The sequence below is a fragment of the Symphodus melops genome (assembly GCF_947650265.1).
Source record: "Symphodus melops genome assembly, chromosome: 15".
NCBI lineage: Eukaryota > Metazoa > Chordata > Actinopteri > Labriformes > Labridae > Symphodus > Symphodus melops.
This window is the reverse complement of record NC_136705.1, coordinates 5,348,530-5,374,096: the sequence shown is the minus strand read 5'-3', so window position 1 is coordinate 5,374,096 and position 25,567 is coordinate 5,348,530. Positions and strand designations below refer to the sequence as shown.

At 37.8% G+C, this 25,567-nt stretch overlaps 1 protein-coding gene across 3 annotated transcripts; it reads left to right on the top strand.

The window, feature by feature from the left end:
- Window positions 1-4,916: 4,916 nt before the first annotated feature.
- Window positions 4,917-21,755, top strand: fam204a (family with sequence similarity 204 member A). Of its 3 annotated transcripts, XM_079362978.1 has the most exons (7): window positions 5,035-5,321; window positions 5,512-5,596; window positions 5,865-5,895; window positions 6,170-6,275; window positions 7,782-7,871; window positions 20,402-20,511; window positions 21,326-21,755. In XM_079362978.1, exons 1-7 carry the CDS (start codon window positions 5,127-5,129, stop codon window positions 21,375-21,377), a joined length of 669 nt encoding a protein of 222 aa, XP_079219104.1. In that variant the 5' UTR covers window positions 5,035-5,126; the 3' UTR covers window positions 21,378-21,755. The 3 variants fall into 3 exon arrangements, with proteins under 3 accessions (XP_079219102.1, XP_079219103.1, XP_079219104.1); XM_079362976.1 differs by lacking the exons at window positions 20,402-20,511; window positions 21,326-21,755 and adding an exon at window positions 17,498-17,707 and having other exon boundaries at window positions 4,917-5,321; XM_079362977.1 differs by lacking the exons at window positions 20,402-20,511; window positions 21,326-21,755 and adding an exon at window positions 17,498-17,707 and having other exon boundaries at window positions 4,919-5,321; window positions 6,173-6,275.
- Window positions 21,756-25,567: the final 3,812 nt, after the last annotated feature.

Below are 25,567 nucleotides of genomic sequence, written 5' to 3'. Positions count from 1 at the left end.
CACAACCTTTGCTCTAACAAGTTAGGTAAGCAACATGAGTTAACATGGTGAACGAGTCGGGTTAATAGAGAGCCTACTTCATTATGTTGAGAACTCTGGTTTCAGGTTTAACACCAATTCTTGTTACACAGTCACTGCTTCAAGTTAATAATTTAATCTAGTGTTAAACGCAGTGGCTGGGAAGTGGACACCGAAATTACAAAGTGTGAAACACTTTGGCAAAGCTTGAGACAAAATGTACATTTTGGAAATCATTTGAACATTTTATAAAACAAAATGACTAAAGCAACAGACTTTTACCCAGAACAAAACAGCCTACTTTTACATTTAAAAAAAACATTTACAAGATACAAAACACTTTTACACTTTTATGAGACACATTTACTATTGCAGAAAACCGTCACCAGTCCACAAACAAATTTACAAACTGCAGACTCTCGCTGAAAGGCAATGCACCCAGAAGTGATTGAGTGAGTGGTCAGTGCATTTTCTTTGTGCGTTAACCGTCTCAGGTGGGTTCCACAAAATGGACAAAACATCACTTGATAACCATTTAAGTCTGCAAAACAGATTTTGCACATGTCTTTACAGGTTAATTCAGGTTTTTGCTACATTCCCTCTATGGCAAGATTCTGCCACTTGTGAATGAGTCTCATGCGTATGAAAGTTTTTCACATCTTGTACCTTTGTTATCTAAAATGTACATTTCTTATAAAAAGTGTTTTCGCTTTATTAATCTTGTTTTAAAAGTGAAAATGTTTTCCAACGTGTATATTTGTCTCAAGCTCTGCAAAAGCCTTTCACACGCTTGTAATTTTAGTTTGCACTTCCCAGCCACTGTAAATGGTGTATAAGTATAAACATGTGACAACGATGCCGAACCTGGAAACATCCAGAGGACACCGTTCTTGTTTCAGAGCTTCTTTGCTTTGCAGTTTGCTGTTGCAGCTGAGCTCTGCCTCTGGGCACAATGGATTTGACACAAGAGTGCTGATGAATCTCATCAGTTTAATGTGTTTATGCTTGCTAAGCCCTAAAAGCTTATTGCTGTTCAATGGAGTGCTACAAAGTTACCTAATTTCCCCTCTGGTTGGTTCTCAGCACGCTGGCTACACAGACTCTCAGTAACAAGACGTACGCTGCAACCTGTGGAAGACAGAAGGCATGCTGTGTCTCCATGATTTGTGTTATCGGGTAGAGAATAGACCTTGACAGAAATACAGTGAGCACAGATATTACTCTTTTTTTCCACCACAAATTCTGCCCATGACTGTCTCTCTACCTCCGCATTCATCCCATTTTACAGCCTTTTCACAGTAAGTGCTTTAGTCTTATCTTCACTGCCCCTACCTCGCCTGTCTCATATTCTAACCAATGAGGTTGGCTGCCTATATGACAGCTAACACCCAGTATTAATTAAAATGTCATGCTTTCAAATCAATATTGTAAAACAGTTCAAACACAACTCTTCGCCACTGCTGTGATAAGTGCTTTTGGGTGACAGGTAAGTCCAAAGAAAGAGATGCAGAAGAAATTGTACGACGGAATAATCCAAAGAGTACATGTACCATTAAAATGTATGACCCCCCTCATGTGTTACTTCATCACTCACAATTGCAAATTATCCACACTGTCATTAAGTGTTGCCGCGCTAAACTGACAGATCCACAAGTCAGCAGCATCAGGCCAGGAGGCTTGATGCAAGAACTCTTTAGCTTTAGATGTCTGACTTCAACGTTCAAAATCACTGGTTCATGCTTATTTGGGAGAGAAGGAGAATGTCAGATGGGGTTTATCAGTGCGACTTAAATAACTTCATTTCACCTGATTATACAAATTTAAAGAAATGATGCAGTGTCTTTGTGAGGTTTTTTTTCACGTCACTTCTGTGAGAAGAAGTAAAGGCTTCAGCTATGAAAAGTTTTAGTTAATACAGTCAATAAAAGACTTTTTTTTTTGCAACATTCCTACTATTATGAGTGACAAATTGGGGTTGATTCAAAACTTTTTGAGGCTGTACGTGATCACACATACTCATTGATAGACATTGTTTAAAGCTTATGCTCGTGAATGGATAGAATGTGACAAATTCTGTCCGAGTAAATATGGTTTAATAAATGAATTAGCTTCATAAATAATGGCTGTAATGACATTTTAGGGGACAATAAGCCTAAGCGTTGTCAGGAAATAGTTGATGTATGAGTTTCATGCCTCAGCAGTTCCTCAAAATGAATAGGCTTGGGAAGATAGCAGGGGCCTGCAACCAGCCTATTTCCTCGAATTATCTACTTGTTGTCAATTTGCACAGTGGAATTACACATGCAAATTGAACTGCCTGCACAAACACCACTTGGAGATGATAAAAACAAATTAACAAAGGCTATAGAAGGAGGATTTATTTCACTGGCTAACCCAGGTCAAGCAATACACGTATCGTACAATTGTGTGTACCCAATTTTGGTGTAATTATATCAGCAAATTATTCTTTGTAATCTTATTATTTTTCCCAACCTTCTCCTTACACACATAATTAACTAGCTTCGTATCCTTGTGAGAGAAAAAAATGTAAAAAAAAAAAAAAAAAAAGCCTTTGCCTCTGCATCAGCGCAACACAGTTTATTGGGATTTCTTGTCATCTCTTTGCAGATGGAATCTCGAGTAAGGTGAGAAGTCAACAGTGAAGTGACAAGATTTAGTGTAACCGTTTGGCAAGTGGCAGACAGATCTACACAGCAAAAGACACAACGTTAACCCTTTTAACATCCCCTCTAATATTGGGGAGGAAATTAAGAGTCTCTGGACCTCCACGTTTGCTATTAGATATCTCATTTACTTTGTACACACAGTGCTAATCTGCACTAATGAATTCTGCCACACCACGCCAGATCGAGATGACTTAAAATTATTACCACTTCCACAGATATGCCTTTCCTCATTTGAGGCTCAATTTGGCTGGCTCGCAAAACAGTCTGTCACAGTAAGATACAAATAATTAGGGTTTTAAGATGATTAGTTTATCTCTGTGCTCTTCCAGTCCTTCCTCTTATCCACCATGCCCAAAACTTAATAAGAGGCTCTAAGTTTTAAAAAGCCAACTCCAAATTACCAAGAAATGACGAAAAATAATGAACTGGAGCACATGCCAGGGAGAGAGAAACAGAGAGAGAGAGGGAGCAACACAGAGATGATTGTGGGAGAGCTAAGTAACATTAATTCAAGTGTGAAATAGAGCACAAAGTCTGGTAATCAATAAGGATTGAAGGGAATGATTCAGACCTGTAATGCCAAAATTGTTTAGTATTAACAGGACTTTTTGACTCTCATTTACCTTCAGAGCTACTGTGCTCATCAACTTGTCACATAAGTAATTTAAGTCACAATAAGGCTGAGTGAGTGATACCAGTTAATGGTTGCATACTTAAGAGGATGATATAATGATTTTACATGTTTGGGATGACATTCAATATAGCATAATCCATATCTGCCCAGTTTAATATTCACAGCGTTATGCAAAGCGTTAATCTCTTATCTTTGGGTATACAGGGAGGTCAAGGGGAACGCAAGGTCCCAGTGCAAGGTTTTGTTTGTTAGTTTGTTTTCAAATTAGATCACAAAAAGGACTGGGTAACACATATTGAAACTATTTTGTTTTTGCAATCAAAATGTTTCCGAACAAGCTCGCATCATGTCAAGTCTGACTTTTTTTTTTTTTTTCAGATTTTAACTGCAACTTAGTACCATTTAATTATTGGTGGTCCTCAATGAAATTGTTGTTTGACCAATTAATAATATACCGTGCCGAATAAGGATAAATATGTTGAGAAACAATGTTCTGAGAAACAAAAATGTCGCCTCGCCTTTAAATTATTCAAAACAATTCCAAATGTATAATTTTTCCATTAGCAATGAAAAGGCCTGCACATAAAGAAGCAGAAAGTTAGAGGCTAGAATAAAGGGACATTACTGTTGAAACATGATTCATAATCCTTCAGTTAGCAAAACATTGCTGATTCTTTTTTTGTCCAGGTCTGCCCTGTCACTGATTCCATGTTCCAGTGTTACCACCTATTTATTATCATTTCATTAGTCAAACTAATTTATTGACGTAGTATATGTACATAACTTTTGAGATATATGGCCTCTTTTACATTACATCATTTAAAAGGATCAAGAAATGTACTGATTTCACACATATATCAGATATTATGTCCAACCAGTGTTGTATAAATCAACACAGCACAACAAGGCAAACAAAAATACTTTGGTCTATATGTATAAGAAACTTTAAGATAAAGGAGTTCAGGTGGCCTTTGGCTTTTGGTTATACATGGCGTTAAAGGTCTTCCTCTGTGTTATATATTATTATGGAACAAAAATCACAGGTTTTAATTTATGAAGATCATCGGCTTTGCAATAAGATGCAACCCAAAGAAAGCTTAATATGAATGAGTGTGAAAGAGCAATTTAAGGGTAGATGTGCTGTGCCAGTGCCAGGGGGGCTATACAAGATTTGCATGCTAATCATTCTAATAATAATGTACATGCCCAAAGCACTTTGAGCAAATTGCGAACCATTGGTCATAGAGGGAAGCTTATCTTGCCCAGAACATGACACAAATATAGGTTAGAATTTGAATGATTCCAGGTAATTCACGGACTTGTCAGTGGCTTGGCTCACCTCAATTAGAAACAGCTTTCTCTTGAATTTACGTCCTTCTCCTCACTCACTATCACCATAAGTTTATGGTTCAGACTGCGATGAATAATTGTCTTTACCTCACACGTAAATGTCACCACAGCTGGAGGTTTTAAGCATTAAACCGGTGTGTGGTGCAGGATCAAACAATCCTTAATAAATGCATACTGCTGTCCTTAACAAAATAAACCAATAACAGTCGAGGTTCGTTTACGTGTTGTGATTGGGCCACGGGTACAACGTAATCAGCTGTCAGCCAATTGGTGACATCCCACAGAGACGTCATCGTATTTACCCGGAAATAAGCGACTGCCTGGTCAAGTAACTGCGCTCAAAGTGTCTTCTGTTTTTGTTTTGTTTGTTTTTTTACCAGTTGTAAGCGTTTTAAGACATTAAAATGAAAAACACCGCATCAATTTAACAAATCACAATGTACAGCGGACTCCTGCCGAAAGGTTTGACTGAAGAGGACTTGAGTCCAGATGAGGAGCAGGATGATGTGGAGGAGAAGGAGGAGGAAAAAAGAGGCTCAGGGGTCGAGCTGCAGTCGATTAACACTGGTGGAGATTTAGACCGTGATCCACCAGTGTGCCCTATGCCTGGTATATCCCAGGAAATGTGGCAAGTATGTTGAATTAGTGCAATTTTTAATATCCATTCTGTATCAACCATAAGGTGTCTGTAGTCTCGTTGTTTGCAAGAGACGCTGTACCTACTTTACTTTCTTTTTTTTCTTTTTTTTTGTTAAGAAAGATCCTCATGTAAAACAAGTTTGCAAGCCAATTAAGTGATTTCACCTTTTGTTTGTGTTGAAGAAATTTCAGCAACTGCAGAAGAAAAATACTGAAATGAAGACAATGACATTCAACAGAAAACGAAAAAGAAGACGACCCAAAAAAGGTGTCAATGATAATAACTAAACATTATGTGTGTTTTATATATTTAAATCAGTCTTGAAGATGAATGAGACAAAAATATGATTAAAATTAACTTCCTGTTTTACATAGAACTTTATGTCCCCTTATAACATAAATAATTTACCCCGATTACTTAACTGTACTATAAATACTTAAACTGGGGGCCTGCTGTTATCTTTGGCTGTTTTGATGCAAATCGATATTAAGGTGCTCTCACGTTCTTTAATCAAGTCTTTTATGTCATACTGCAGGAACAAAGAGAGAGGAACCTACAGAGATGAGGTACTAACATTATAACATCAAACCAACAATATTAGTTCACAGCACAAAAGTGTTGTGTCATTCAACTATGTTAGAAGCTCAAAGTGTGGACTGTCAAATTATGAAATGTGGGCAGTCATTCTAAGATCTCATGCAACAAGGTTTGAATCCTTATAGGCGGGTAAAACAAAAGAGTGGTGTGTTTAAATAAGTAAGAAGAATGTGTGATTGTAATACCTACTCATAGTGCTGATCTACTTTTTTTATGAACATTAACCCACATTTTCTCTGCCAGCAGTAAGCTTCAGGAAGAGCGGGAGAAGCACTGGGATGAGCTTAAGCAGTATTTTGGTGTAAATGATCGATTTCAACCACCCCCATGTTCTGAACCCTCTCCAAAGGTAACAAAGACTGCTGCCTACCAACTCATCTGCTGAGGTTTAATACTGTGTGCCAGTCATAGCTGCTCGTAACACCTTCTCATCTTTTGTGTTTTGCATTGTGTCCTTTATTGTTTTATATGGCGTTTGAATTCGAAGATCCTTCTAGTAATAGGACCTGACACTAAGATGAATATTTAGGATTATGTTTGTCTCCGTTAAGTGATAAGATTTGGATGGATCTCCTTTCCTTTTTGTTTGAGATTAAAGTCAATTTTAGGTTTATCTGCAGGAGACACCTAGTGAAAGTCTCATTCCTGCTTCAGAGATTCAGAGTGAATCCCTAACGCAGCCTCTGTTTTAGCAGCTGGAACAATTAAAATCACTGTCAGATAATAATTAGGCCTGTACAGTCACTGCTGTAGAACTGTCATTTAAAAGCTATAACTAATTTTCTTCATTCTGTTATAATTCTGCATTTAAAGATCACATATTCTGCATAGTATTTCAATTTGCCAATGAAGCAAAAATATTTGCAAGCTTTATGATCCTTATAACTGACCCAGTGATTTATAACTGTTCTCGTTTCATCTTCAAATTCCTTCAAATTATTATATTCGAATTTATCACTGAGCATAAAATTGACTTATTTAGCCTCACATTGAATAAGCTAACTATGAAAGCATACAGGAAGTGATTAATAAGTTGAAAGAAACAGCAGTTGTTACATGCTGTAAACGAGGGTTTCCTTCATCCCACAAATGAAGTTTTTATAATTCATATATACTGTGTGTTCAACACTTTCATTTAAAGAAAAAGCTTTCACTGCAGAAAGAAGTAATACAGCGATCTTCTAACAGCATTTCTACCACAGCTCTATGATGATGGTCTATCAATTTGAGTGTGGTTTGTAAGATTCAATGGACAACAACTGACATCACAACTTCGCTAAAGTCAGCTTAACTGTATGCAAAGTGAAAAATAAATAAATAAATAAATGCTCGGCGTTAAAAAAAAAAAAAGAAAAGAAAAAAGTTTGATTTACTCTCTTTTCTAAGCATGTTGGTATTGTTTGCTCTGTAAGAGGTCAAACAAAACATCAGAGGAGGAACTTTAATAATTACAGCCTCTTTCCAGTGTAATTTTCACCATAATGAAATTTTTTGGGGGGCTGAAGGAATCTGGCGCTCCGCTTCCTCAAATAAGCTCATCACAGCAGAACTGTCTTGCCATCAGTAACCAGAGGCTTCTCTGCATCCCCCTCTGCTTAGGCCTGTAATGGAAATGTGTAATTAAAGAGTCACATTTATGTTTGGTAATCTCCTGTAGCATTTCTAAGATTTCCCCACTAATATCCAATCAGAAAGGTTTTCATTTGTGAAGAGAAATCTACATATTTGTAGTAATGGCAATCATATTAAAAATAAGGCCCTGGGGACTTTTGAAGTTAGTCTTTGATTTTTTTTCTCTCTCTACCCCATTTCAAAAAAAAAAAAAAATCTGAATTTCTTTCCCCCTCCTCTGCAGTCCGGCCTAGAAAAGAGCACAGAGAGGGCCATAGCTGAAGGGGACACTGCAAAGGCGGAGGAGATGAGCGACAGACTCGCCACTCGAGAGGTACGTTGTGCTGATAAGAGATCTTTGGGGTTCCCCTGCTGTGACAAATCAGCCTAATGGATCCGTGGCAATTTCTGCTGCAAAGACATAGGGGAACAAAAAACATACGCAGACAGCCGCCATTCAGTCCTGCAGCCCTTTTCCATTGAGTTAATGGAAAGCCCTCCCCTTAGTTTTGAAGTGCTGCAGTGTCTAAAGGACTTTTGGCTCTGCTTTTTAATGAAGGGTACATTGCTTTCAAGCCAACTGTTAAATCATTCTCCAGGTAAGAGTTTCATACCTTTGAAGTGAACATGTCCCTAAATGCAGTGCCTGAAGTTTTGTAACTAACCGCCTTTGCAGGCATCAAGGATCAAGTGGTTTGAAACTAATTTAGCATAAAATGTAGCCCACACACACGTATAATTGTGGTTAAAAAGACATACAGATGCAGCGTTACGTTTCCAACGGGGGATTTGGTGTACTTTGAGCATGAAAGTCAAACTTCTTTGTTTCATGATTTATTGTGCTTACAGCATCTCATAGGTTTTTCATCTTTCAATAATAGCAACACAAACATTAACAACACCGTGGGCTCAGATTTCTTTGTCATACCTGGATTGTTTAAGGAGTGTTGGAATAGAAACTGTGGTTCCTCACTCTGTGTCGCCAAGACCATTTTTGTTTTTAATAATCTCCAACTCATCCTAAACATGCCCGTGTCCCGATGATAGACTATGAGAACATGGGCAGCCACTTAGATAGTTCAATTGGTATAGTCTTATTTGTGTTTGTCTTTTTCTTTGTGGTGGGTTACCTTATCATGTTTTTTTAACTGAGGACTTAAGTATTGAGCACTGTTGTCACTATATTTATTTATTTTTATTTAACCTTTATTATTATTTATTGAGATCAAGATCTCTTGCACAAGGGTGACCTGGCCAAGAGGGCAACAGCACACGTCATAATCCCACCATAATGTACATTCACTACATTTATCATGTCATGTACTGTGCTGTTGTTTTAGTTTATAATAATAAATAATGCCAACTCACTAACTGTGAACCAAATGTCCCTGCGGGTTACCTCACCTGACTTATCTTGATCAAGTAAACATATTGTGCGTATCATGAGTTGTGTCATTATACAAGAAATAGTTCCGGCTGAAATTTTACTTTGAAGACAAATTTCTTTTAGGCTTTTCAGGTTATGCAATTTAATTTGTGTGCTCGTTAAACACTAATGCTCAGTGTGGGAGGGGATTCTGGATGGTGGAAGCTGCAGACTGCAGGTATATTTGAACTGCTGGTATCCTCTGATCCCGAAACGTCCTGAAGTACTGTTTTTACCAGGTCCAACTTGCAGCACTCATGGACATGGTTTCACAGTTTCCAAATCTGCATCACCAGCTGACTTGGGACCTCTCCTGTCCTCCAGTTACCACAGATGTTTCCCTCTCTCTCTCTCTCTCTCTTTACTCTTTAAAACCTGTTGAGTCTGCCACACGTGTCATCTGTTGAACCGTTTTCAAATGAGAGCACTGTGAGCTCAGCGACAAATAAACATCTGACCCCAAGGTTGTTTGTGCAGATGCTGAGCGCTGGTCAATGCACTATGGCTCCCATGTCAAAATAAAGATTGATAGTGTTCTTATATATAAGTTTAAATACACAGTGGATGCCCGAGATTATACATAAATTGAGTGTTGTTCCCCTCATGGGTCAGATGCCCTCCAACCAGGGAAACACCCTTTAAGTCTAAAAGATCACAGAATCCATCTGTGAGCATTCATCACTGCAAACAGCCTGGAAGATGAATTGCAGGAAAGTAAAACAACACAAATCTAAGAATAAGGAAGTATTTAGTCCACAGGAAACAGCACGTCATAGGCGATGTAAACGTGACTATCGTTTTAGCTTGAATCATTCTCTTACTGAGAATTTCCTCTAATAACTCACCAGAAATTATTTCTGAGGACATTAGGTCACTTGTTCTTCAAATTTGCTAAATGACAAATGGCACGTCAGCCCCTCATTAAAGGGGCAGAGCTGACGGACATCTACTGTGGGCAAGTACCTCATACAACCCCATTTACCCCTTTAAGTGTCTTTGATATCCGGTTGGTCCTGATGAGCTTGGTTATACAACGAAACGGAGCTGAATCTTTCTTTTAAACCCCAAACTATAGTTGAATTAATTTATGTGAATAAATCTTAAAGGGATACTTCACCCATTTACATGAAGCTGTGTATCATTAGAAACATGGTAGTAGTGTTGAGTGGTTGTGAGTCCAGCCCTCATTTTGCCCTGAGACGAGAAAAATGTGTTTTTCTTTGCTTGAAAGTTTTCTTCATGTGATGCAAAAATCGTCATATTGCATCACATGAAGAAAACTTCCAGGCAAAGAAAAACATATTTTTCTTTGATACTTTCTTACTTTGCAGAGGATTAGACAAAACAACAAAACAAATCACTGTTAGTGCCAGTAGCCAGTTAGCCTAACACAAAGAGTAGTAGAGAAGTTTGAAATGGTTTTTTTTTTGTGTACACGCTATGAGCTATTTAAAGACCAAGTTATAACTTGCACATATAATGTTTGCGTTAACAATAAACTCAGGTTGATTAAATGCACATCCAAGTCTAAACATAGCCTCAACTGTTTTATCATCAAATGTTGTAACACAATGACAACTGTTACTTTCACTTCAATAATCTCTTACACTGTTACAGTCGAGGAATCCAAGGAGAAAGATCGGACCTGAACAGATGTCTTTACCCAAAAGGTTATAATCAGCAAGGAAAGACGAAACAAGGAGATTGTTTATGTATTGATCCTGCTTTTAGAAATACATCGATCTCCATTCTCGTACACATTCAGTGATTCAGATTCTTTGCTTTAAAATGTGGGGAAAAAAACAGGAAATTGTCCTGTTTGTTGAATTGCCATTTCCATGGCCCCGGTGCCTGAAATGTGTAATAGATATTACAATGAAGCCTCAAACATTGTTCCCTATCTTAGCTGGGAGCAGTGTGATCAAATGGAAGTTGTTTAAAAAGCTCTTATGAGTGGCACCTGCTCTGTACTTTCAAAAAGCCTCTTAGAGCGCCTGTGGATTGGTTTTAGCCCGGGCCGAGGTTCTTGCTTCCCTGGCACCTGCCTCTGAGTTTGCCAGAGCATGATGGGAAGTGACAGCAATCTGGCAGCCGAGACTCATTGTTTTAGAGTGATAACTTCATTGCACAAGATTATAGTCAATTGGCCGTCTAAAAATCTCCCAAACCTACGTGGCATACGGTTCTTTATTGTTTACTTTTTTTATATTGGAAAAGGCAGAAATGAAAAACTGAACATGTGCAGAGAATAAGCAGCTTTACGCCAAAACGTAAAAGGATTCTGATTAAGTAACAAATTACTCAATCTTAAACTATGCAGTCTGTATTGCAGATAGCATTATGACAAATGTGTTTGTTTACAGCATTCCTGTTCACTTTTTACAGGAAACTATGACAAACATATAAAGGATCAATATTCCCTGCAGTGGCCAGAATCAATTTCAAGGTTCTAATTGAGTGGCTCATTTGGTGCAGAATGGCTTAGATGTTTAATTTGTTTACGGTCATAACACCAAGACAGGACTGTGGCAGGCGATTCACTGGAAGAATAGGCGCGGGGTTTCTGCGCAAAAAATGCAAAAGGCATCCTGACAGCTATGAGGAACTAAAGAGACCTGTTTGTCCCTCGAGGCATTGTTTTGTAGAGCAAATCCTTGTACAAGCTGGATGAAAATGTTTCAGTGTATTTTCATCCTCAATCTAACCGTTTCCCACTTATCTCCTCAAAGCATAGGAAGGAAGATAGAGAGCTTGCTGTCAGAATCCCCCCTTTTAAAAGACACAAATGTTTGTTTCTGCTGTTTTGAGCCCTCCCAAATCAATTAATGATTTCCATTTGCTCTACTTTCTTCTTGTTAATCTGAACATTAAAACAAATTGGGGAGAAAACTGTTGTCAAGGCGCTTTACAAATTCTAAGATATGTGTGCTTTCATCTGTCAAACTTCTGAGACGTGCTGCTCGGATATTGCAGGTTCAGGTTTTTCATCTTTGCAGTTTTTAAACGTTTCCCAAGGCTACGAGTCTTTGTTTTAGATGCATTCTCGAAGACATGCCCTGTTTTGAAATGAAAGTTTTAACACCCACGAAGATGGTGCAAAGAAATCCCCCTTTTGTGTTACAAAATATTACTTGACTACTTTATGCAGACAAAGCTCTGTATTATGTGCATTTTATTCAAGCCGATAGGATTTCTTTCTTTACCGATAGGGTTACAATGCACGTTTTTATGGACTTGTATTCAGCAATAAAAAAAAACCCAACATTTAGTACAGCAGCTCACAGACTGTCAGGAAGCTTGATGGCAACCATTAGTTTAAATTTGACAAAAAAAGCTATCCTCAATGCAAAGTGGAGTTTCCTGCTGTAGGACAAAGTAAGCAGTGTGTTGGTTCAAGTTGATGTAATAGTTTTAATTTCGTCTTTGGGTCTCTAATATATCAGTAAGATATTTTACCTGCTTTTTGTAAGGGGTCTTAAGATAACATTTGTTATGAATTGGCGCTTTACAAATTAGGATTGATTGATATCCAAATGGAAATGTTAACTCTCTTTTGTGTTATACCATCTCACAACACCCACTGATGGTCTTGTATCAGGATATTTAGGACTTTGTAAACGTGATTAGCTGTTAAATACTGAAGAATAATACCAGTCTTTCCCACATCTTCTGAAAAGTATGTTCCTTTTACTTTCACATCTGACCTCCTGATTGAACAAATGAATTTGATGGGTAGGGCTATTTAGATTTACATACTATTTTAAAGTGATAATTGTACTGTAACCTTCAGCTTTCTGCTACTCTTCAGTCATTTCTTTGTTATTCAAATGCTTCTTCCCATTGTAGTATTTCATACAAAGCCCTCCATTCAACAAATGAATACTCTTTGCGCTTTCTTCTATTTACAAATCAGTGCCACTGTCTTCTCTATAAAATAGTCACAAGCTATGTTTTATATATTGTTAGTGAGTATGTATCCCAACAAAAGACTGTCACACCATGTTAGAGCTTAAGTTTACCCCATAGCATTCAACAAAGTTATTAGAATGACATTACCACTTCAAAACAAAACCTCTCTTAGGCTGTCACGATAGGGCTTGTCAAGTTCACTTCATGTCTTCCAGGCACTAAGGAATGAGGAATACAAAAAGTTGAATTTATTCTCGCTCCCTCCGTTAGCAAATTAGCAAGTTACAAATGGCATAACAGCAAAACACATTTGTACTGAGGCAGTTTAACTTTTTAGTACAAAAGACCCTGTCAATGTCGGATCAGTAAATGTTCTGATTGTTTCAATTATTCATCCAATTTTGTTTTTATAGCGCCAACTCATAACAAATATTATCTCAATACAGTTTTCAAAAAGGTTAGGTCATAAACTATACTCTTGGTACAGAGACCCATCATTTATCCACTATGAGCAAAGCACTTAGCAACATTTAGCAAAGTAAGAAAAGGCCTTTTCACGGGCAGAAACCTGGAGCAGAATCAAACAGGTGTTGATGCCCTCTGCTGTGACTGTGTTGGGCTTTTTTTTGTTTCTGTCTTGTGGAAAATAGAGTCTATCCTGCTCATATGGATGTTTTTGTTAACGATGAGCATGTTAATGTTAACAGACAAAGAGTAAGGTCCTTTACCTGCCTTTTGTCTCGAGATAACACCCGTTATGAATTGTTGCTATACAAATAAATATTGATTGATTGATTGTTATTTCTGAGTCAAGAAGTTCAAAGTATCACATTAACAACTATCATAATGTTACTGTAGGAGATGTAAGACCAATAGTAGTAATTTTGCAGTTGGAGTCAGGCAGGTCTGTAGCAGCAGGTCTTCTGAGGAACCTTCAATATGGTTCAAGAAATCCTGGGAACATACACTGTCAGTATCTTCAATGATTCAGGAAGATTTAAAGTTCTCCTGGCAGTCTAAACCTGTAGCAGCGTAACAAGGAACTGGTCCATACCTGAATGGCTTTACGTAGTTATGAAACCTACAAGACGGGTGGACTCGAAAAACACCCAACACCCAGAATGGATGCACGGTCGATGATGAAGGTTGTCCACGTCGTGTACCTGTGCTAATGCTTATGCATGAAATGTAACGAAGCACACCTATTTATTGGTTAGCGACAGAGTGCATATTAATGAACAGCTGTCACGATTACAGCTGTAAAAGATGCCAGATTATAGCAGAAATACAATACAAAGGGACAAGTGACAGAAGACAATAATAGAAGCTAAAGGTTAAACGTGGTCACAGATCCATTGTTTGAGGTGTACCATGCTTGAGCACAGATCGGACCAATGAGACTAGTCAACAAACCTTGGGGGTGGAGCATGCTTAGACACAGTGCAGATTGCCTATAGTGTGAAATCCTTGAAGTTTCAGTTAAAAACTATAATGTGCCTCATTTAAATTGCATAAATATAGATTCATAGATATGGTCATTCAATATCAGCCGACCCTGCTGAGCTCTCAGTCAGGTCAACTGTTTACACTGACATCCAACCACTCCAGTGTTATGACGCTTTCTTGTATTTCTTCATCTTGACCACACTTTCTAACTGTTGTAGTTGTTCAATCATTAATGCAAGTAGGAGTTTGGACACCTGGCAGGAACAGTTAAAGCAGTGCATTTAAAAAATCGAATAAAATCAGACCTCATGGTGAACTTCGTAAATGAGTGAAGCTTATTATGACAATTACATACAACAAAACCAAACCAGATGTTTGTTAGTGATTTAAAAACGCTTATTTGTGTTTGTGTTATTGTGACACTTTGAGTCCTGAGATAAAGGGAAATGAATGAAAGACATTTTAGTTTATTTTATTTGCCCTTTGTATATTTCTCTTCTCTGATATAAAAAATCATGTTGCAGCATATCATTTTGCATATCCCTACTATATGTTACTTGCTGTTCTGAATCTGATCAATTGTAAATGTAACAATTCACTTTAAAGCCCATTTGGCTCACCATAGCTGTGTGACTCTTATTAGACGTTTTAGACTAGTGGCTTTTTTTCTTCTTTTCTTTTTACATGTAGAGAATCGTTTAAAATCCACCCCTCCTTAGTTGGATCACTCAACTTACAGTAATTAACCATAAGAATATGCATTTAGCCATTCATGGTTTTCATAGCGTTTGAACCTGAGGATGGTAATAGTATCCTTCATTATAATCCAGCTAGAATTTCAATCGAGCCAGCAGCTGAAAGGAAAAGCCCCACTGTCCTTGAAAGCTACCCTTTTGAAAGCCATGCTTAAATACTGTGAAACAAAGGTGGCAAAGCATTTTTGTGGTAGAAGACATGGTGGCTTAGTTAAAACAAAGAGCTGAACTAAGACTGTTTCATGATATTCATGTTATTTAACACCTTTTTCTTCTCATCAACTTCTCCCTGCCATGCCCCGTGTTTGTAATCAAAAAATTAATGAGCAGTGCCTTTGTGGGAAGTGGGCTTTATCTGATTGCGACTTTCCCCACCCCACATAAGAGTCGAAGGCTGACTTTGTCTCCCCTGAAAGCCCCCTGGGCCCCCTCTCAGAGAGTTTAGGGAAACTCTCCTCTTTGTTCATTTTTCCTACAGCATAAGCAATTTATCACTGAATGAACTTTTATTGTATCTCTGGATGACTCACATTAGATTTCCACCCATTAATTTTGAAATGGATTTTGAAATGGGTACTAAGCTTTTATCAAATGCCGTAGAATCTCATTTGGATTATTGTATTTCATTAATTACTTCATAGACAAAGCATACTTTTCAATGTAGATTTGTGTGCTGTTTAATTAATTAGCGTGTTTTCTCTCTTAATTAAAGACATTTTTTTTTTTAAATTAAAGCCCACAGCAAAACACATATATAATTTGTTTGTAATTAGGCCTTAATTGGTGGTAGTGGAAGCTTAGCACCCTTGGTTTCTTTTTTCATGATTGCTATTTTATTGCCAGTCACTCATTAATTAAACTGTTTTTTCTAATTAGCTTATAAAACTGTTGATGGCATATTATTGTAAGTGTGACTTCAAAGCTTGCTAATAAGCCTACCGTACTCAGAAGGGCCAAGATAATGCAATGTGCACAAAGCAGGCAAACTTTCATCAATTCTTTTTTTTTTATTATTTTATTTTTTTATGTCTACTCACTAAAGATGAGATGTCATGTCTCTCTTGAATCAGATTACTAGAAGGAAAAAAAATGGAGGCATAGCTTTTCTACTGTGCTTTCCCTGGAGTGGCTGTCTTTTTGCTGGGCATGTAATATTGTTAGTCAAAGTAGAGACGAGATTACAAAACACTCTTGAGACTGCCCCATGAAAGACTGATAATCTTGTGAGAGAAACAGTGTGGGGATGTAGTAACATGCAGGGTGAATACTCTGATTGTTGGACTTTGCATTTGAATGGAAATAATTCCACATTTTAAGTGCTGTTGTTAAATATATAATTGCAGCTGTTGTAGTTGAACAATTTGGACTAACGAAGTCTCCATTAGCAGATCTGTTAATCAAGGATTCTGTTCGTAGGTTGATTGGATTTAGCTCATGACATCTTCTGTAGTACAAATTCACAAATACAACATGTTATTTTCATGTGCCTGTTGGCACAGAGCAAACACACTCAAATGTAATACTAAGGAATACTGGTGCCTGACACCCCCCCCCCCCCCAGCAGACCTTAACACCCTTCATACTCTGGTCTTTTAATACCCCCTTTGTTACCATAAAACAATGCCCTGTTATCCCCTAAAACTCAGCTTGCATTAATTCATCCTGCATGAAACAACATTCCACAGTATCATAGCATTTTAGTATTGTTCACTTCTGATTCTTTCGATTTATTTTAACATAATACTTTTATAAAATCAGTAACATAGCCAAGCAGGACTTTTACTTCATAGAGTAATATAAGCCTGCAGTCTTCATTTATCTATGAAAAGGAAATCATTTCTGACCCAATGCTTCTATCAATTAAATCAGTCAATATCTATCAATTAATATGTGCGATGTTAAGTCCGCTTACCAAAGGAAACTTTGTCATTTCAGTGCTACTGCAACACTGAGTCTTTATGCCGGAAACACATTTTCTTACCCCTCCGCCTCAGTTCCAAAAAAATTACAGTGAAATAACACGGGAGCTGCCTAATCTGATATTCATTCCTTTCTTATACAGCCCTCCTTTCCAAAGTTGACTAAGGCCACATTATTTAGGCATTAAGGTAGTGTGATAAGGGAATTAGACTGGTCATTAATCGTTTACACGTCAAATGCAGCAGAGCAGCTCGGGGAGGTGATTTAGTGAGGCAAAGCCATATAGCCCTTGTTAATCCACCTCTCACACATTTTAATTGGAAGAGGCTTCCTGGATAGGAAATTTATGAATGGGTTTAAGGCCATTTCTCCCTTAAAGCCATCATTTATTTCTTATTGTTAATAGGAACTTTTATACTTTATCCACATGGAGATGTATTTTTCTCATCTTTCATTCAGCTATTGTCTCTTTGTACTTTCTCACTTAATGCTCTGTTTTTTTAGAAACCCTGCGCTGCTCATGAAGACCTCCTAGTGCAGTGTTTATTGAACACTTCAGAAGTGATTGACAGCAGACAGAGGGAAAGTGTGAGGCTGTTGTTTAGATATTTCTTAAGGTACTGTATGGCTTGTGCAACAGCAATGCTGTTTTTTTGTTTTTTTTTGGGATTGGTATCCCATATTTTGGTCATCACTTAGATCTCCATGACGACCCATGAGTTAACAAAAAACATGTCTATTGACCTAACCTTCCTAGTGGCCTTAAGCTGCTGCTGCTGCAGTGCCAGCATTGTGGAAATTTTTTTTGTGGCCTCAAATCTGCCAAAGGTCAGAGTATTAATCCTCTGAATAAACCATGTTTTAACTGGGCTGTGCCCAGGCCACACAAGGGAGAGACACAAGGCACAGAAACATGGTTGTGATGGACTACTAATTGTATGTTAAAATGTGTTGGAGTGGAGGGAATTGGCCTATCGGAGCCATGTAAACAAAGACTGCAGGAGGTTTCCAGTCTTCTGCTTTTATTCCAGCTTTGTACTTGCATTCTTATTTTTCGCCAGCCTCTGATGTGAAAGGATTTGGCACTAAGATGCACGCAGGGGGAGGGGGAAAAAAATCCTGAAAAGTGGATCAAAAAAGTAAATGAAAAATAATGTCATATTACTGAAAATATGAGAGGCTAATTTGTGCCGACTTTTTGCTAATTTTGTTCTCGCCACAGAAAGAGGAGCCGTCACCTGCTCAGCGCCACAGCGCTGACAGTGCCAGTGATCCATGAAATAAGCTGCCGCTGGCTTTGTTCAGATAAGAATGAACAAATCTGCACAATGTACTGCTCTCGGAATCTCATTTTCATACTTGCATGCAGGCTAAAAGAAATAAGCTGTTTGCAGGCTTGATTAATCAGACATTTGAGGGTTTTTTTGTCTCTTTGATCTGCTCTGTCTCCTAGGTAACTTGGTTGACATTAATGTTGAGCTCCAGTAAAGACAATCAGGGACTGTAGACTAAACTGATAAAGACAGAGAGAAAATTAAGACCTTTAATGCCTTGAATATAGTAATGCTATGTTGGGGTTTTTTAAGGGGGAAATGAGGTGCAAGAAAGTGGATTTTAATTTTGCTTTCAGAATGTTTTTTTTTTTTTTTTTTTACCGTTGCAACCCAACAGGAGAGCAGCTTAATGTGCGTAATCCTGGCGTCGACATTTTTTTGATATCTGTCTGTCATTCTCTAAATGAAACTATTTAGCATTATGCAGTTCCGTGTGCTCCAAGAATAAGCCAATGAGTCTGCAAACAGAGCTGGAGCTGCTCTTAGAGTTAGTCAAAAAAAAGAAATCAATAAACATCTGCTTTTTAATCTATTTGTGCTTAGCAGGTTCTCAAAAGCATTAGCATCACCAATCCAACCAGAAGCACAGAAGACGCAAAAGTGTTTTTATCCGTCTGCAAATCTACTGCAAATGTAAAAGCAATCCCCAGTTCTTACTCTCTTTAAGAGGAGAAAAAACATAATTTGAGGAATTTAAACCTCCAAAATGGCATCGAACTGGAGAGCTGTCATAGTATGTGCGCTTCAGGCTGTGAAGACACTTTCACAAATCTTCCAGTGACTGTATAGATGAATGCCTTGAGGGCCCAGCCGGAGCCCAGTACTTGCAGCCAGCCGAAGCCCTTATCTTAAATCCAAGCAAAGTACCATTAATCTTTTTGAAAGACCTTTATGGCTTTTAATGTATCCCAAATTAGAACATTTTACACCCTTGGTTCCTGAAATATGGTGATAAAAAGCCTTTAGAGTTTAATTTTTCCTGCCTGCTCGCTCTGACCTGCTTAATCCCAGCATGCATTAGGAGATATTTTAGTTTCAGTCTTTCTAATAAAGTTTATCCCACTTAATTATAATTGAAACATTTTTTTCCAGCAGGTCTTTTTTTTTTTTTTTTTTTTTTTTCAAGTGGTGCAGCAATGGCACATTTCTTCATTACCTTAAGACTTCCGTTCCCCCCTGATTGTACTGTGAATATTACAGAGAATTACCCAAAGGTTTGGTGAAATTGTTCCAAGTTGTTTATCAAACCTTGCCTTTGCTTGAATAATAAACCTATCTCAGGAGTGACAGAAGAGGCAGGATTTTTCTCTTTGTTTCCTGTGCCTCTGCGTGACTGGGGTTATTGGGATTATTCTGCTCCATAATACAAATGTCTTTCCCTGGGATTTGAATGTTTGCTTCTTGCAGTCACAGTCTTTCTCTTCACTTGTGATTTCAGGGACTGCCTGCAGACAGCCTCGAACTCCAAACAGAAAAATCCTTTTTTTACACTGATGAGTAAAAAAAAAAAAAAATGTTCTTGAGTTCTAGGAGAAATGGCAAAATGCTGAACATTGCTTCACATTGTTTACCCATTAAGTTATTTCATTTGTAAATTAAACAACAAAAAGAAGGCAAACGAAAGGAAGAATGTGAGAGAGACTAAAACCCAGGAGCTAAAAAAAAACAAAAACATTTCCACTTGAAACAACTCAAACTAAAGGCTCAAGATATGAGAATAAAAAAAAAAACAATGCTTTGGGGCATTCAACCCCATAAAACAAAGAGGCTGAATAATACTCATATGTTAAACACCAATAATATTTATAACTCTATTATGTGGTATTACTTCACCTGAACGTTTCTCTAGTTATATGTTGGTTGTTGAAAATGAGGAGTGAATGTTATATCCTATTAACACCCTGAATTCACAGATTGTATTGACGTGTTGGTCATCTCATGAACAGGTTTTATAACGAGGGAGCAGAGATACTAAAGAGAAGCTCCCACTGAAACATCAGAAACTTTTTTTTTTTTTTTTACCAGACAGATTCCATCCTTGAATAATCTTTTCGTCTTATCTGCTTCTCAATAGTTGGCTGTGAAGATCGCACAAGCTGCTGATTGCCGAGACTTTGTGCGGCGCAAACAGGAAGAGGAAGCGTTGAGGGCGGCGCAGAAAAGGAAGAATGAAATCGCCTGGGGGTACGATGGCTCTTTCTCTCCTCGTGTTCATGTCGTGCAAATATCACGTTCATGTTTGTGACACATGGGTTTCAAATGAAGTCTGTGGATATAAGGTGGACTTTGAGTTGATATATCGGCAGCAGTCTGTCAGGATCCTTTCTGTATGTGCTTGTTCAAGTGTTTTTGTTCATTTCCTTTAAAGTCTTTGGTGACCATGAGATTTCCTGTAATGTTAAAATGCAGAATCAACAGCAGACTTTTCCATTTTATAGTAAAGTGGGCCACCGAAACATGTTTCTCAGCACCTTAGCCAAAGGAAAAGAAGAATGTATGCTTTTACACTTTTCTCTTTTTCCTGCTCCTGGATTCTCTGTTCTCTGCACCTATGAATGATTTTCTTCTTTTTATTTAATAATGTCCTCTCTGATGCCCTGCTTTGTTCTTGCTTTGCTGCTCCCTCTTCCTCCTTCTTATCCCCCAATGCCCACCCTCTCACTCATTAAGCGGGGGAGGAGAGGCCAACTTTCAATGGTGCATTTACAAATAGCTACTGACAAAATAGTTCTCGATGTACCTTTTTATTCCATTTCTATTCCATTCTTTGAATGTTTAATACTTAAAGCTCATTGCTCTTTCAAAGGGGTGTACTTGCTTTGTTGGCCTTTAATATCATTAAATTAGAGCCATTAAATGGTCTTCAAATGACAGTGATATTGTGAATCTGAAACAATGTGTTGTCCTTTAAAATGACTTATCCTGGCAGCCTGGTAGATGAAAGGTGATTTTGTCCATGTATTAATGAAATGTTGAGTAATGTTTTTCTGTGTTGCAGGTTCGAGGCAAAGAAACGTTGGGAAACCAAAAGCAACATGGGCTTTATGTGAATATCTGCGAAGAAAAGAAGGACTGTGTTTTTGTGTGTATGCGGGCGGTTGTGGGGAAGTGTGTTAAGTTAATTTGCTGAAAGCAGTGGTTTTTTTTTTGTTGTTGTTTTTTTATGGTGGACTGAACACTTTTTTATTTGTATATTAAAAAATAAATACAACAACAAAGTGTGAGGGTTAAAAAGTCATACAGTTGGCTGTGGAAAGAAAAACAATCCAAAGAGTGCGGACAGACCGGGGGGGGGGGGGATCGGAGAGCATTCCAATAAGTCCTATGTTGCCTATTGGTGTCTGTATTGAGTAATTTTTCATCACATTTCACTGATTTCAGCGTTCTAGCCTTTTTTCCCCCCATCAAATTAAATCTGGTGAACATTACTGGATGATTTGTTTATTTATTGCTGTAAAGTGGGTTAATCATGAAGGCGCTCTTTTCTTCTTCCAAGGAAGAGAAAGGAAAGATTAGGGCCCTAATGCAATGTACAGGATAATGTGTGATAGGATTTGGGAGTAGAAAATGAAATTTGGCTGTTGTAAACAGCTGTGAGCAGTTGTAAACTGGAAGTTGAGTAAATGATGTTGGGGAGGGGGTGAGACATGAAATGGGAGCTTTGCTGTTGGCCCTCACCCATGCTGGGAGACATGCTATTGTATCTCAGCCCGAACAAGAGGCACGCGCTGTTTCTCAAGGCCTACAATTGCCGCTCTTTGTGTGACGAGCGCTCATCTATATCTGTAAACTTGTCTTAAACCGTCGAATCCTCTCACTGTTACTTTGATCTTTTTTGATCTGCAGCACATGCCTCTGCAGGGACTCGAGCCTCTGAAACGCATGTAGCAGAAAGTGTTAATTGCAAACAGCATGCAAAAAAGCACAAGACTGATAATGACTTTTATTCATAATGCTTGCTTATACATTTTTATCAACCATACAAATGATTGCTTTGCTTCAAGGTAATGAGAAATAAAATTAATCCACCCAGGTTGTTTGCATTACACATATTGGGGCACTTTTCCCTTGATGAGGAGCAGTATTCAAATAGCTTTGCTGTGTAGGCTGAATCTGTATGAAGTAGAAATAACTAAACAATAGAAATAAAAGTTGGGGCAAATTAAACACCTGAGCTGGAGAAACTATACGAGTGTTAAAAAAAGACCAAGCTTTTGGATGATTGTACATTTAAGTGAGCACATGACTGCGTCTGAGATGTTCTCAGTTAGTGAGAATTGGTACTAATTAAACCATTAATTGTCTCTGTAATAAGACACGAGTGTGTTAAGTACATCAAAGTAAAACATTGGATTGTTTCACTTTGATGATGGCTTTGACAGAGGAGGAGGAAACATCAGAGCAGGACAAAAATGACTGCTTTTAGGGCCTTCAAAAGACCTCTTGAGAAATGTGTTATACGTAGTTTAACAGTCGGTTTTATTTACTGACCAGTTGCTTAATGCAGGTGGAAATTTGGCATATGTTAAAAAGGATCCTGAAATGCCGAGGAATAAGAACTTTTCAAGAAAGTGGGATTACAATCATATAATTGCAATAGAGTAAGTGCAGTGACATTAAAACACAAGGTGAAAAACAGCTTGGCATAAGTGTTGTATGTAAAAACCACATAGCCATTTTACAGCTGTCAGTGAACATGACCAGCGATGATCGAGGAGCGGCACTGCAAGGTATCAATGCCATCTCACTTTATTAATCTCCTGGAACACTGGATAATGCCTTGAGCAGAGAAAATTCTGCTTTTAAGCTGGAAAATCCACTTGCCCCTCTCGTTATGTTAAGGAGCTGTTTTCAATAGTCTATTACTGGAGGCCAATCTTAGCCCCTGACCTAGGCTGATTTGTTGTGAAAAGCGGAGACAAATTCCTTGGGCACATGTCGAACCACTTCTAGGAAGAGCGTGTTGTGCGGAGAAGGGGTAAAGGAAAAAAAACAACAACAATCCCATTAAATGGTTGGAAAGCTGCTGTTGGGTGAAAGGGAACATATGTTGCTGCTAACAAGACATCAGCGCTATCACTTGCTGCTATCACCCGCAAGAAGGGGATTAACTCGAAGGAGAAATCTCGGAGATGCTGCTGATAAAGGAGGCAACGTTCATTAACACCTTCCAACTCACACAAAGTGCAGACTTGCTTTGTTTGTTTTTAAACTTTATCACAACATTTAGCAATTGTGTGGACTTCTTTACAACTTGCTTTTCTGCAGTGACTGAATTTTCTCTTTAACAAAAAAAGGTTTCAATATTGTTAAGCATTTTAAATGTTATGCCTTTTCAAGGGCTCAGTAAAGGTATAAGTCTTTGTCACTGCATGGTAGCCATATTGGTTGATAAACAAAAAAAAAGGTAAAACAAATGATCAAAATGACAGGCACCAATACCACAGAGTAAAACACCATGACTATACGTTTACATGCACACCCTTTCCATATTTTGGTTAAAGCTATATTCCAAAAAAGGTGTTTACATGCTCCACAGAGTGCGGAGCTACTGGAATATCCAGAACCCTGAATTTCCCCATCAATAAAGTTATATCTTAGCTTATATTCCCGTTTACATGTTAATCAGCATATTCCGAATAAACCATAGCAGTAGTAGTAATAGTTTTATGGTGAGACGTTGTTTAGGGGCGTAAACAAATCCTTAAAGTAGCCTATTCAGGAGCATATTTCAACTAACGCGTTTACATGACCCAATATTCAGGTCGATACAGACCGGGGTATTATTCAGGTTTTTAATTATCGGAAAATGAGCTCAATTGGAATAAGGTTTACATGACTCCTACGCAATTAGAATATTGTCGTTTTTCCAATTAATAAAGGAATATGGTGTGCATGTAAACATAGTCATTGAAAGAAAAGAAAATATTTCAGAAGCACATTTTTTAACCTTTGGACCTTTAAAACAAACAAATACAGGATAGAAGCAAATGCAACTCAGTAATCACATTTTTATGAACAAACTGAACCTCGTGTTTTCTGCTTTGTTAATGAGTCATATATAAGGTTATTATGTATTTAGCTCAAGACCCACATAGAAAAGCATGTAATGTGTCAATTATGATCACATTTCTGCATGAGGTATATGTTTTGCATTTTACTCAAAGTAACCATGTGGGAGTGACAGGCAGTGTGGATGCTGATATATTCCTTGGCTGATTTAATGACCTGTTTAATTCTGGCAGTCTGTAGCCCTCAGATGTTTTGCAGTTTTAATTAGTGTAATCATCGCTCTTGAAAAAGGCCACGGGGATGTTTAATGGGTCATGTTTGTCAAGATGCACAGAATTATAACACAAAAGACATGCCATTTATTCAGCGCTTCAGTCTTCCAGTGATTATGGGTGTCACAATTGATAATTAGAGAAAGAATTGATTCATCTGTTAGTCAAAATGAACCTCCGTGGTGTGAGGAAATTAGTTTGACAGTGTTTGGATGAGCTGTGTTTACAATGTGGCCGCTGTGGGAACACTTTACCACTCAAACCAATAACTGAAGCACCATGTCCACACCCACTACTGTTTCTGAATGGTGTGCCAGGAAACTTGTGTGACACCTGATTAGCAACTGGATATTTGCATGAAAAGCAAAGCTGCATAAGAAGTCATGAATATAATATACTTTTGACAGATGAAATGCAAAGTTTATTGTTTCCAAGCAGCAAGGAACAACCTGCTTTACACAGTTTTCTTAAACTGCATTAGAAGAATTAGGCCAAGCTTACATTAACCATCCAATGTGATAAAGACATTTTTAATGTGCTGCCTCCATAATTAAAACCCATAGTGTGAGGGTTACTTATACTTATTATGAATTCTTTCTTAGTTTGAAACTGCTTGGAAAGCATCTATTTTATCATTTAGTGTAACTAATAGAAAAAAATATAATGAACGATCTTCCAATTAATTTCTTCTTTTGCTATCATGAAATGAAAACATTTCTAAGAACAAATATGCTGAGCAAGCACTAATTATGACTTCATCTTCATTCTACAAACCACGTGGTGTATTTGAATCGGAATTAATTATTAACCAAGTTAATTCATATTTTATTTTTCTTTATGGTACCATTTAACACTACAGACAGAGGCAATGACGCTTTTAAGTTTTGCCAAGTACCTGCAGTGAGAGTAAAATGTACATTCATTTAAGAGCAGCCCTTTTGTAAACGATTGCACCT